This window comes from Agrilus planipennis, unplaced genomic scaffold, assembly GCF_000699045.2.
Source record: "Agrilus planipennis isolate EAB-ADULT unplaced genomic scaffold, Apla_2.0 scaffold53, whole genome shotgun sequence".
Classification (NCBI taxonomy): domain Eukaryota; kingdom Metazoa; phylum Arthropoda; class Insecta; order Coleoptera; family Buprestidae; genus Agrilus; species Agrilus planipennis.
This window is the reverse complement of record NW_020438880.1, coordinates 807,728-821,005: the sequence shown is the minus strand read 5'-3', so window position 1 is coordinate 821,005 and position 13,278 is coordinate 807,728. Positions and strand designations below refer to the sequence as shown.

The 13,278-nt window shown below is 32.5% G+C and overlaps 4 protein-coding genes across 7 annotated transcripts; 3 read left to right on the top strand and 1 right to left on the bottom strand.

Moving 5' to 3' along the window:
* Window positions 1–942: 942 nt before the first annotated feature.
* LOC108733143 (lipase 3-like) lies at window positions 943–2,885 on the top strand. Its single transcript, XM_018464204.2, has 5 exons — window positions 943–1,167; window positions 1,237–1,432; window positions 1,490–1,857; window positions 1,920–2,163; window positions 2,277–2,885. Exons 1-5 carry the CDS (start codon window positions 967–969, stop codon window positions 2,567–2,569), a joined length of 1,302 nt encoding a protein of 433 aa, XP_018319706.1. The 5' UTR covers window positions 943–966; the 3' UTR covers window positions 2,570–2,885.
* A 4,046-nt stretch (window positions 2,886–6,931) lies between these two features.
* LOC108733108 (lipoyl synthase, mitochondrial-like) lies at window positions 6,932–8,635 on the top strand. The gene is made up of 6 exons (XM_018464161.2): window positions 6,932–7,131; window positions 7,194–7,541; window positions 7,594–7,750; window positions 7,894–7,951; window positions 8,011–8,169; window positions 8,228–8,635. The coding sequence occupies exons 1-6, from the start codon at window positions 7,102–7,104 to the stop codon at window positions 8,577–8,579; spliced, it is 1,104 nt and encodes a 367-aa protein (XP_018319663.1). The 5' UTR covers window positions 6,932–7,101; the 3' UTR covers window positions 8,580–8,635.
* An 81-nt stretch (window positions 8,636–8,716) lies between these two features.
* Window positions 8,717–11,555, top strand: LOC112906733. 4 transcript variants are annotated; one of them, XM_025981480.1, is made up of 6 exons: window positions 8,717–9,014; window positions 9,468–9,525; window positions 9,647–9,802; window positions 9,860–10,148; window positions 10,246–11,069; window positions 11,128–11,555. In XM_025981480.1, exons 1-6 carry the CDS (start codon window positions 8,889–8,891, stop codon window positions 11,430–11,432), a joined length of 1,758 nt encoding a protein of 585 aa, XP_025837265.1. In that variant the 5' UTR covers window positions 8,717–8,888; the 3' UTR covers window positions 11,433–11,555. The 4 variants fall into 4 exon arrangements, with proteins under 4 accessions (XP_025837265.1, XP_025837264.1, XP_025837263.1 ...); XM_025981479.1 differs by having other exon boundaries at window positions 9,468–9,594; window positions 11,131–11,555; XM_025981478.1 differs by having other exon boundaries at window positions 9,468–9,594.
* On the bottom strand, window positions 11,453–13,265 carry LOC112906734. Its single transcript, XM_025981482.1, has 4 exons — window positions 12,833–13,265; window positions 12,629–12,780; window positions 12,132–12,573; window positions 11,453–12,072 (listed from the first exon to the last, which is right to left on the bottom strand). Exons 1-4 carry the CDS (start codon window positions 13,194–13,196, stop codon window positions 11,981–11,983), a joined length of 1,050 nt encoding a protein of 349 aa, XP_025837267.1. The 5' UTR covers window positions 13,197–13,265; the 3' UTR covers window positions 11,453–11,980.
* Between the last annotated feature and the right edge of the window lie 13 nt (window positions 13,266–13,278).

The window sequence follows — 13,278 nt, the reverse complement described above, 5'->3', positions numbered from 1 at the left end:
CTATACTTTATATTTCTACAGATCAATTTGATTTGCTTCTTATTGATTAAGTCGCGTTTGTGTGTGCATACTTATTTAGTATACAAAACAGGCATAGCAATAGAGACATATACAAATACATACCTACCTGTTCATTTCAATCAAAAATGATAATCAATGAATATTATTGATCGATAGTACAATATCAAGCATTAATCTATCATAAACAATGCAATGAAATAAACTGTGCAGTTTCGATCAAAGAGTAGGTAATCCGTAAATCCACACATTAATTTAAAAAGTGTCTTCATGTTAAATAAATATTTACTGATAACTCGCAGATAATAAAGAAATGCTATTGGATAGTAGAAGAAGTATTGTTTAACGTTTTGTATAAATTATTTTTTAAAGCAATAACATCTACTAAAAGTTAAATTACCTTCTTGGTTAAGAAGATATATGAAATCCTACTTCCCTATTAAAATATTTACTTATCCCAAAGTATTCACTGCATGAGTATAATGATCGTAATATTTACGTTGTATATATTCGAAACTAGTAGTACTATTTCTTTCCAAATAACATTGTAAGAGTGAAATTAGTTTTAAAATTGGCCTAGTAATTTTCAAGCCTTTCATACATATACATATATGTACAACAATCATACAAACACGCTCTCTTTATGATATTACTACAAAATTATCTTCGGCGTCGCGTCTTTTACTAAAATTTAAAATTGTTTAACTAAATAGCTGTATAATGTATTTTCCAGTTTAAATAATATATTTCCGTATCTGATTGTTTTGATACAAAATTGATTACATTACGTCAAACGTAGGCGTGAAATCAACAAGTTCTTCAAAATAAAAAAAAAAAAAAAATTGCGACACCTGCTATTTTCAACAAGTAAAGCTGATAGATGATAAATCACTGAAACGGGTAAGGTATATATAATAAGGGACTGGATTTTTGATTTCGACATTCGATATGGCCTTTCCAGTGATTGCTATTTTCGTTGTTCTCTTAGTAGGACACTGCTACGGCGGTGACACTTACAAAGACAACGTAGATTTCACTGACTTTTCATGGGTACAGGACAGTTATCCTTCAATGGTAAGGGATAGAAAGGAAACTATAGAAGATGTAGCTCCACCAGGTGCAGAATGGGCTGATGTCAATCGTACCTTTGTAAGTAATTGCCAATTTGTCTATTAGTTAAAATAAAGTTTAAAAAAACATTATTTGTCGTTAAAACAGGAGGAAATGGTGCAAGCAAGAGGTTTCCCTGTTGAAACACATACCGTTACGACAGAAGATGGCTACATTTTGACTTTGCACAGAATTCCTTATGGAAGAAGTGGCCCATCAGAAAACAGACCAGCAGTTTTTGTCATGCATGGATTATTGTCATCATCAGCAGATTGGATTATTTCCGGAGTTGACAAAGGACTCGGTAAATGATTTATTAAGCTGCGGCAAATTTGTTAAAATGATATCCTTTTCGTTTTAGCATATTTATTGGCAGACAAAGGATACGACGTTTGGTTAGGAAATGCTAGAGGCAATACAAATTGTCGAAATCATGTAAATCTAGATATCAAAGAAGATAAGGAAGACTTTTGGAATTTTAGCTGGCATGAAATCGGTTATTACGATCTTCCTGCTATGATTGACTATGTCTTGGAAGAAACGAAACAAGACAAAATATTCCATATAGGACATTCCCAAGGAACAACTTCGTTTTATGTGATGGCTTCTTCGAGACCTGAATACAATGCCAAGATTCGAGCTCATTTCAGCTTATCACCTGTCGTTTATATGAACCATTTGGTCAGCCCCATGCTTCGTATGGCCGCTTTAGTTGACCGTCCTTTACAAGTAAGTCAATTTCTGAAAACAGTATAACAGATTAATCATGTTACTCATTTTCTTTTGTTTAGAATTTCCTGGACCTTGTTGGGGTTTATGAATTTTTACCCAGTAGTGAATTATTGAGTAATTTTGCCATCCAATTTTGCGCTGATGATGCAATAACTCAATTTTTGTGCAAAGATGCTCTTTTTGCCCTTTGTGGCTTTAGCCGTAAACAGATGAATGCAACTTTATTGCCAATATTAGTAGCTCATACTCCCGCCGGATCATCTACAAGACAATTAGTACACTATGGTCAAGAAATTAATTCTGGTAAAAGTCTAACCGTTTTTTTATGTCCATTATTTTTATTAACATAAATTGTAATTAAATGTATATGCTCTTGTGCTAATCAGTGTAAGTAGTAAACTTTTCTTTTGTTACAGGTCGTTTTCGTAGATATGATAAAGGTTTACTTGGTAACAAAGCATCGTATGGTTCAACAAAACCCCCGAATTATGATCTTAAAAAGGTCACAACCCCCGTATACTTTTTCTACAGTACAAATGATTGGATGTCTGCTGAAACCGACGTTTTAAAATTAGAAAAATTATTACCCAACTTTAAAGGGAAATTCTTAAATCCAGATCCTAAATGGAATCATTTGGATTACGTTTATGGAATTGATGCTGCTAAATACGTTTATACACGAGTCATAAGCTTAATGTCCCGACATTAAACAAAATGAGGACTACACTTCAAAAACGATGAGGGTCACGTTGTTGGGTAGGGATAGCGATATCAAAAACAAACTTAATGCTATTACAATACACCAACAAAGGTAATAAAATTTAGTGTCTATGAGGAAAACGCTGAACATCTGCAAAAACTTTGCAAAGTCGATGAATTTCATGTATAAAAATATTTTTCCTGTTTTTAACTCACTAAGTGACTCCTCATTATTTTTGCAGTGTGCTCTTCGAATATTACCATTAAAAAAAATACGCACTAAATAAATCGTATTCTTCTATTATTTGAAGATATTTAAGCGATTATTTCTATGTTTATGAATTTATTAATATACAATTCTATAGAGAATTGATACCTTTCATTTCAATGTACACCTACGCAGAAAGGCTGTAGCTACCACGAGCTTTTAGTAGACATTCAGGAAAGTGTTATAATACGTCGTATAACTTGCTAAAACTAGTTTTGGTACTATCTCAATATAAGTCCACGCGGAAAGGCTGTAGCTACCCCGCGTTTCTGGTGGACTACCCCAAAGAGACCCACAGAAATACACTCAGGAAAGTGCCATAAATTTTATACCACGAATTTTTGGTGAACTGCCGTCAAGAGATCTATCGAAATGCATTCGAAAATGTACCATAAAACGTCGTATAACATGCTTAGGCAACGTTTGGTGCCATCCACTTACACGTACCCCCACGCAGAAAAGTTGAATCTACTCTAAGTTTTTGGTGGGCCACCAAGAAATCCTTCGAAATGAATTCAGGATTTTATTACCCTCGTTTACAATAGGGGTCTTTTCGTCAGGCGCTTGGGCACCATTGTAAACCCCTCTCTTTCTTTTTCTCTCATCTTTCCTATTCCTTTTACTCTAACAGGTAGCGCGTGCTGTCCCACTCGCACATTCAAATCTACAGTATCGGTGCGTGCGCACGTTTCATATGGATGCGAGTGAAACAGCGATATCTACCGCTCTCTGTCTATGCCAGTGCCGTAGGAATATAAGATTTCTGACTTTTAGTTAATTGAATGTATCTCATTACCGTTAATAAATACAAAAATGCGAATTTGTTCCGTTTAGGCTGCTGCAAATTTTGATGCAAAAAGTAACGCATTTGGACAATTTTTAACAGGTGGTTTAAATATTCAATTGTTTAAAAAATAATGAAATAATAGAAAAAAACAATTTTTATCTGAAAAGATAGTTTAACCGATTAAGATAAGTTACGAATCGATTAAATTATCAATTTTAAATATTTAATAATTATTTTGAATTTTTAAAAATTTCCTTCGAATTTTGAAGCCCCTTTGCCATTGGGCACGCAGAACTTTCGTTCTATGAGAAATATGAAAGAAATCATCAATACTTTTTTGTAAAATGACATTGTGAAAAACTTTTATTGAAACTTTTTTTCATATATTTCATATTTAGCGAGATAATCGAATTTGCAATTGTTTTTGCGGATTTTCTCCCCCCTTATGCCGTGCAAATAATTTTCATTTACATATTCGTGTTCCTCACGAAATTTCCGATAAAATAACCGTTGTTTCAATCTTTTTCTCCATTATAAAGTACTCTTCAGCCATTTCCTTCATTTGACTGAACTATCAATGTACTCCCACGCGAATAGGCTGTAGCTCCCGTGGGGTTTGGTGGACTGCCGCCAAGAGAAAGAAGAAAACAGTAAAATTTTGGAAAATAAATTGGAAGGAAAATTGGAAGAAAATAATAAAAGTTTGGAAAATAAATTGGAAGAAAACAGTAACAGTTTGGAAAATAAATTGGAAAAAAATAGTAAAAATAGAAGAGAAAATAAAATTGCTGGAAGAATTGATTTTTAATGGAAAGAGGACGTTGGCGCATCTAGTACACTCAACTCAAACAGCCAAGGAAGCGGTATACAGTCAAGAACACGAATAAAACCACCGTTTGACGGAAAGTCCTCTTGGACCACATACCACAAGCAATTCGAAGCGGCTACTAAGGCGAATAACTGGGCGCCAACTAAAATGCCACTGCGTTGACCATTGCGCTTCGTGGAGAGGCATGTGGCATTTTGAACACCTTTTCCCCGGAAGAATTGGCGGATTATCAACAGTTGGTAAAACGGTTAGAGTCTGATCACGGGACTGGGACTGCCTTTATTTTTAATGACATACCGTTCATCTGTCCACGAAACGACTGGCCAAACACCTGCCAATATCCTTTTTGGAAGGGAGTTACGACAACCTTCTGACCTCAAATTCGGCTGTAAACCAGGAGATGACTTGGCTGGAGAAGATTGTTACCAACCTCCGAGAAATGCTTAACGATATCCACGAGTCGGTTCGTCTGCATACGCAGATTGCTAGTAACAGGATTAAAGAAAACTACGATATCAAGGCTACAGCAGGTGGTTACCAAACTGGAAATCTTGTTTGGTTGTATAATCCTCGTCGTCGTCGTGGGCTATCACCTAAGTTCCAACAGAATTAGGAAGGACGGGAAATGGGAAACGGGAAGCCGAAGGTAGTCCATTTTAATCGCTATAATAAATGTACAAGTAAACAATATTGCAATATTAACGTGATTACAGGAAATCGTTTTAATTTGGTACTTGTAATAATCACTTATTCGAACTTTACCAACAAATTGTGCGTCGTTTGCGGGTTCTAAATATGTAACTATCATAATTGTGCGTCCATTAATTCTGTTAAAAAAAAGGAAAATTGTTTCTGGTGCAGTAGGGTGCAGATGAAAACTAAATTTCCTTTTTTTTAACAGAACTAATAGACGCACATTTATGATTTATAGTTAGAACCCGCAAACGACGCACAATATAATAGATACATGTATTAATATTAACGTTATTATGCAGAAACCATAGACTGACTTAAGTATGACTGAATTTATCAATGGACTGAATCACTAAATCAATGTTGAATCATGACTTAGATATATATATATATATATACTAATGGACATGCCTTAGCGGTCAGAACTGTAGTACAACAAAAGAAAGAGATGGAACGAAGTTTTGGACAATATCCATTTCTCTCACGATAGTGCGTAAGCGTCTAATGAAAGAGATAGCACTAGTCCGAAACCATACGCCATCTCCCTCACTCTTTTTCAGCCAAGAAATTATTACAACGACATACGGCTAAGGCACGTCCATTATTATATGTCTATGCATTTTACTAATATCAATGAAAAATAGTAGTTTTTTTTTTATATATTATATGCAATTTTTACTAATAAATAATACATACACAAATTTTGCTTACCGTAAGAGCCAAGCTTTAAGCACAAATGACAATTGGTGTCAATTAAATTATTATATCTTCAGTAGTTTTTGAAGAAATTGACATTTAATTTCCACTTGCACCAAAAACAATTTTTGTTTTTTTACAGAGCTCATGGACGCATAAGTATGATACTTATACATTTAAAACCCGCAAACGACGCACAATTTATTGGTGAAGTTTAAAACAGAGGATTATGTATATCGGGTGCTACATTCACACGACTTCTAAGGTTATCTATAATTGTCTATGATCATGATCTGAATAAATTGTGAATAAATCAGCAAATTAGCATTAAGTCAAATTGATGCCCTTCAACCTATAGCGACCGTAACCAGCCGTAGCGCCCTCTACTATTTCATTAAATTTTCTCATATATCAATATGAAGATTGGACTCCATATTAATAGTCGTTATAAGTGGCATAGATTAGACATATGACAAAATAAGTGAGGCACTGCGATCACTAAGTTGTCTCAATTGTATAAGTTTATGTAATTCATTAAAGTTCATTAAACATTTGGCTGTAAGCGATTACTTACAAATTTCTTAAAGTAATTTAATTGTTAGTTTTTAATCTAATTTTAAATTTATATATGTACAAATACTATGGACTCAGTTACAAACACCTAACTTCGCAGATATTTTTACTGATCCAGCGTGAAAACTGAATTATAAAATCTACAAATTTACAGGGACAGACCCTTTGTATATCTAAGTATTATTATAATTACTTTTACACTTAAAAATTCGCATGTTCTTATGTTAAGGGGAAAAATGGACAAGTAACAATGTATTTCCTTTTGTGTTTTCTTTTATAAAAAAGGAAAATTGCATTGTTTCTTATCCATTTTTCACTTTAAGTTACACATTACGAAAAACAATAAGTAACTAACACATTTAAAGTGCGCGCCTTTTTTATTTAGTAGCACGTTTCAAGTGAGCCATCTATTGACCTTTGTATATCTATTATCTATGGGCGGAGTAACGCTTCGTAGCGATCGTTCTCCTTCTCTCTAACCTTTATGAATAAGAGATATATATATATCTCCAATATACATGATAATTGGCATTTGTAATGTGTTGTTGTTAGTGGTGTTATCAGTCATTTTTGTATTACGTAATAATCACAAAAAATCTCAGTTGTTTATATCGACTATCGCACCTATAATTTTAATTAATGAAAAGAAATTAAATTATTTGATATTCTATATTTCTGTGATAAGGATTTTCAAAAATGTTTAACGAAATTAAAACGTTTAAAATGGTAAATTAATGTTTTATTTTTTTGCAGAAAACATGCAGTATATTTATCGGAATACGTTTTAGCTAATTCGATTGCAATATACAACACCTCCAAGTCGTATAGAAAAATTCCGAAAACGACTCCAAAAAGGTCCAGCTTTAGATTCATTTTTAAGTAAAAAAGAAACAGAAAATGTGGCAGATGAATGGGAGCATTATGATGGTAAAATTCGTAGAGCAAAAGGGGAAAGTGAGAGATTACGTTTACCTCCTTGGCTGAAAACTGAGATACCAAAAGGAGCAAACTACAGTCATTTAAAAGAACAATTAAGGTCGTTAAAGTTAAGCACTGTTTGTGAAGAAGCTAGATGTCCAAACATTGGTGAATGCTGGGGGGGAGGGGAGCATCGGACAGCTACAGCAACAATAATGGTTTGTTATTTATAGTAAGGTCTTAAAATTAACAAACTGTTTGAAAATTCAGCTGATGGGTGATACATGTACCAGAGGCTGCAGATTCTGTTCAGTAAAAACATCAAGGGCTCCCCCACCTCTAAACCCTGATGAACCATTGAATACTGCTACAGCTATTGCCTCATGGGCCTTGGATTATGTTGTTTTAACATCTGTAGACAGAGATGGTAATTATTTCAGTGTGAGCACTAATTATTTGTATCAATTTGTATGATGTTTATTTCATTAAACAAGGGTAGGCTCTTATTAAAATTAGTAATAAAAAAAATACAAAGCAAGTATACTATTTATGTTAATATTTGCCTTGTAGATTTGCCAGATGGTGGAGCTAACCATTTTGCCAGTACTGTTAAAGAATTAAAGAAACTGTAAGCAGATATGTCTATATGTATCCATATAGTTTGGTTATAATTAATTGCAATTTTAGGAATGGTAATATAATGGTGGAATGCTTAGTACCTGATTTTAGTGGAAAATCTGAATGTGTAAAAATAATTGCGCTCTCAGGATTAGATGTTTATGCACATAATATTGAAACTGTAGAAAGTCTCACTCCTTTTGTGAGAGACAGAAGGGCAAAATATAGGTATAAATGGAAGTAACAACATAATAAACACCTTTGATGTTTTAATTGTATTCAATAGGCAGTCATTATCAACTTTGGAAGATGCAAAAAAACATAATCCAGAGATAATTACAAAGTCATCGATAATGTTGGGTTTGGGAGAGACTGATGCTGAAGTGGAACAGACTCTTAAAGATCTAAAGAATGCTGGGGTGGATTGTGTCACCTTAGGTCAATATATGCAGCCTACAAAGAGACATTTAAAAGTTGTAGAATATGTCACACCTACCAAATTTAAACATTGGGAAAATGTAGGAAATGAAATGGGTTTCCTGTACATTGCAAGTGGCCCGTTAGTACGAAGCTCTTACAAAGCTGGAGAATTTTTCATAAGTAGTATTTTAAAGAGTAAAAAACTAAGTTCAATTTAAAGAAAGTAAGGAATTGTAGCTAATATTTAGGTAAAAATAAAGCACTAATTTAATAAGGGGTTTATTAAATACTTATGTATGAATGAATCCACCCTAATATTTCCAACTTTAAATTACATATAAAATTACAATAAATAGTTTAGTAGGTATTTATGATTGTAATTAAATTTCTACCTTTAATTTTGTTTATCTTATCTTTACTGTCTTACAGATAAGAACGTTAATGTAACTCGAGTTGTATCTTATACGCCTATTTAGCGTCGTGCTTAGGTAGTTTTTTATTTCAATTTTGTAGTGTTTACCACAAAAATGGATTTAATAAGGACTAGTTTACATATTAATTTAAATCCAAGTGAATCATGTGATTTCAGTGTTGATTCAACTAAAAGTTGGAATTTTCCTCTTGTTTCTACAATTAAATTATTATTAGGAGAGGTAAGTCACCCATTGCTTAAGCTTTTAAAAGAAACGTTATAAGAAATATGATACTTCTTTAAAAGAATTCGATATTCGGGCTTGACGGCTGTTGTATAGGGTTCGGTTGCCTTCAGGGAGCATCGATGGAGTTGTTCACTGCTGTAGTTGGTATCATCAGGAAACATAGCGAAGGATTTTACATCCTTGCTTCCTTGGGATGCCAGCCACAGAAAGTGGGCGAAACATTAGATCCTAGACCTCGGCAATCGAACCCAAATATTGAGCTCTGCTCAAAAAACGACGGCTGTAAAGTCTTAGTCTTTCCGTCAAGGTCCTTTCTTGTCGTTACTTATCTTTATCAATTAAAATACGAAACACCCTATTAAAAATACATCTATTTTTATGATACTAAAATTAATACGATCATATTACGTTAACACAATTTCTTAATTGATTATTTATTTATTTCAGTTTTTATTAACGTCTTTATTTCTAAGTTATGGAATCTACCTCACAGAGTTTGTTAGAGGTGAATTATTATCGTACCAATTTGCATTGTGGACACCAATAACTTTTGTTACAGTTTGGTTTATAACAAGTAAGAAAGAATATTGTAAAGTGTTTTACTAAAATTTTCCTTTAATTTGTAGATCCCATAAGCGAATTAATTCATAAAGGTCGAAAAAACGAACACAGTCAGATTATTTGTTTAATAGCGGCATTGCTTTTAACTTTCTCAATTTTTATCTGTTCTTTTAGTCTGCCGTGGGTTAAATTACAAATTTTAAATTATGGTGTAATTGGAGGTAAGTTATCTAAAAATTACTATGTGCATACATAGAAGTTTAAAAACTTCTTTGTAGGTGTTTCTACAAGTATTATATTAACTCAAATAAAATTAGAAGCTGAAATTGAGTTTCAGTCGCACTTAAAAATAATGGAAATTGTTTCTCAAACATCCAGAGCAATAAGTTTACTCGTATTTCCTCATCTCATTGGCTTGCTTATACCGTGGGTTGGATCATTTAAGGCGCAAACAATTCATTCTGCGATAATACTTCACATTATACCAATTATTTTAATTAAAAATGATGACAATCATGTACTTGGTTCATCTAATAGCATTCTATCTCGATACAGGACTATTCCGGGGTAATAATGTTTGTACAATCTATATTTAATGTTTTGCTGTGCCTTAAAAAGCCGATATTTATTTTAACGTAATGTATATCTTATGTTTTTATTTTAGACTAATAAATAGTCAAGAAATGATCGATTTAGGTTCCCCTACTAGAAAAAAATTTGTTGAATTCGACTCAAATGAAACATCCAGCTCTTCATCAAATAATAGTAGTAGTAGTAGTAATAATTTTTCAGTGGATGAAGAAAGTGAAGATGATGAGATAGCCCAACTTGGTGATTTTAAAAATGAAATGGGTGTCCACGTTTTGCCTCAAATACCGGAAGAAAGTGAAACGGATGAAGATGAAGAAAATAGCCACATTAACCGATTGAGTGTACTTAGCGACAAGTTACAAGAAATTATCGTAAAAGATGAGAACACTTCCGAACCACTCGTTCTGTCTGTACGCGAAATTAATAAATCATCAGTAAATAACATTTACTTAGTAGATTCAGATTCAAAAACGATAATTAATGAAGATTGTTACGCAAATCGGATGAAGTGCTGCAGCATTATTAATCTTTCACCTTATCAAAAGTATAAATACAAGAGGTGCAGGAAAGAAATATTCTGTTTTCTCCAAGAAAAAATTCTGAAAAAAATGAGATTTTGTTTTAGTTTAAGAGAATTTTACGTATTGCTTATAACTAAATCGTTGATCACTTTCGGAATTGTAGTTTTTGTAACTACAATTCCATATCTTCTTCTGGAGAACAAAAAAGACGAAGATCTAATATTGTCCGCTGTGGATTGTCCAATAGTTTTATCAGCAATTTCTGTAATGTGGATATTTCATTTATTCGCTATTCCTTGGTTTCCTAATTTATCCAAAACACAAAAACACGTAATTTTCGTAGTGGGCTTATTAGTAGTCAATTTTAGTTTATTACGTAAGGAATACAAAATTAATAACAAATAAGTAATGAAGTAATTGTTATTTTTTCACAGCAGCCACTGTGGGTTTATCTAACGACATCATTATAATATTCTGTCTTATATTCGGCCTAGGTAATGGAATATTAATTCATTATGAAGAAACAATGTACAGTGAATTTATTGGAACTCTAAACTGGGCAGAATGTAAAGAAAGTGTGAACGTATTAAGTGGAATTCTAATATTAGCAATTCATGCAATTTGTTATGTATGTAATGTAAATATTTACGGCATTTATTTAATTGTTTGTTGTTCTTATGCCTTAGTGTCTATTAGATGGACCATATATTTCCTTAAAAGATTAACTAGATATTTTTAGTGCAAAACTAACATGACGAATTTAATTTAAATATTTATTTGTTGGCTGTGATATAGTATATTTAGGAATTTCCAACGTGATTGCATTATTTATGAAATGATAATTAAATTAATAGAAAACCAACTGATTAACTATAATTTACTTATCCTTAATTTCATTTTCATTCATATTGAGCGGCGAGGCTTTGTCCATAGGTCTCTAGTACAGATAATACCTTAGCTTTTGAAATGTCACCAGTAGTAATATTTTACTGATATGCATTTATTTCTACCATCTTCATTTCGTCTATCCCAACAGTCTTTCCCCAACTACCACTTATTCATTTCCATGATATCTAAAAGGAGACTCCATCCTCTGGCTTTTCATTAAAGCATAGCAAAGGGACTGCCTGCCCACCAATAGCTAATAGGAATAAACACTCAATTTCTTTTTTATTTCTTACTAATGATTATCAAAAATAGCTTATCTCAAAAACTACAAATACTCATAAAGTCATCAGAATGTAAAATAGATAAATTAGGCTGAATATTTCAATCTTTCTGTTATATTTAACAGTAAGAATTCATATAAGTTACTGACACCTCAGTTGAATTTTTAACTGGAAGACTTAATGGTCTCCAATACCACCAGTTATACCACACTGAAACAATATTATTCCATTCAATATAAATTTTATAATTCTAAATAAAAATGACTTACAAACTTGAGATTGATGCAAAATGACTGATATTGTTTTACAAGAGTGTGAACATTCCATGGTAGGTTTTAAAATAATATTTCTATTACCAGAACCTTGAATAAGAAACACATAACTGCATTCAGGATTAGGGAACAAGTAACTGGATGTATGAGGACCATCCATAAAAATGAACCTTTCTATACTTTGACCAGACCATCTATTGATTACTTGGGGCCTTGGAAATACTTTACGTATTAATTTAGCTGGTGCCATTCTATTTATTCTCCATGTTGCATGAAATTTTGAGTCCATGGTACTTTCTCTATAATTGAAAAAAAGATCCCTAATGGTTTCAATACTAGAATTACTGGATTTTATTTGATAAGCGTTACTATCAAAAATTTCCTTGTGAGCATTATATATGGCTTGTAATTCAGAAAATGTCACCACCTTTTGATTTGTCTAAAATTATAAATTACAATTATTTCTGTTTGAGAAATGCAATAAAAAACCTTACAAAAACAAGATATGGAATACCAGATTCTATGATACTTTTGTTTTGAACTCCAGTAATATCTAAAACAGAGTGGACATTTTCACAGGGCCAACATTCCATGTCGTTTACAAAGAAAAATGGATTGTGAACAAGACATGATTCATCATACAAGCCTAAAACACTGCTAATTACTATAGGTGTGTGAAATATGTGGATGAACTTAACTTGTCATCCAAGGAAATTTACTTATAATAGGCACAGATAAAAAACGTAGCAATTTAAGTCCTGGATAAATAAATGATTGCACATTTCGTAGTACAATACTGGATGTAGCCTGATGAACATTTAGTGTGATGTATATGATCACAGAAAGGAATATTATACTGAATATTATTTTTATGAAAAAAGACGCACATTTGTAACAATTATAGGAATTCTTTTGATGAATATGGGGTCTTTTGCATATTTTTTTAAGGCAATTTTGGAATATTCCATCTATTTCTTCATCACTAATGTTGCAGTTACTTGCATATTTTCTAATTTCTTCCACGTTACTTTTATACAGCTCCAGTAATTCATTTCTAGACATTACTAATCCTAGACGTGGTTACTAATCGACAATAACAATAACATATATTCCACGATATTCAGGTTAAAGTTATAAGGTTATG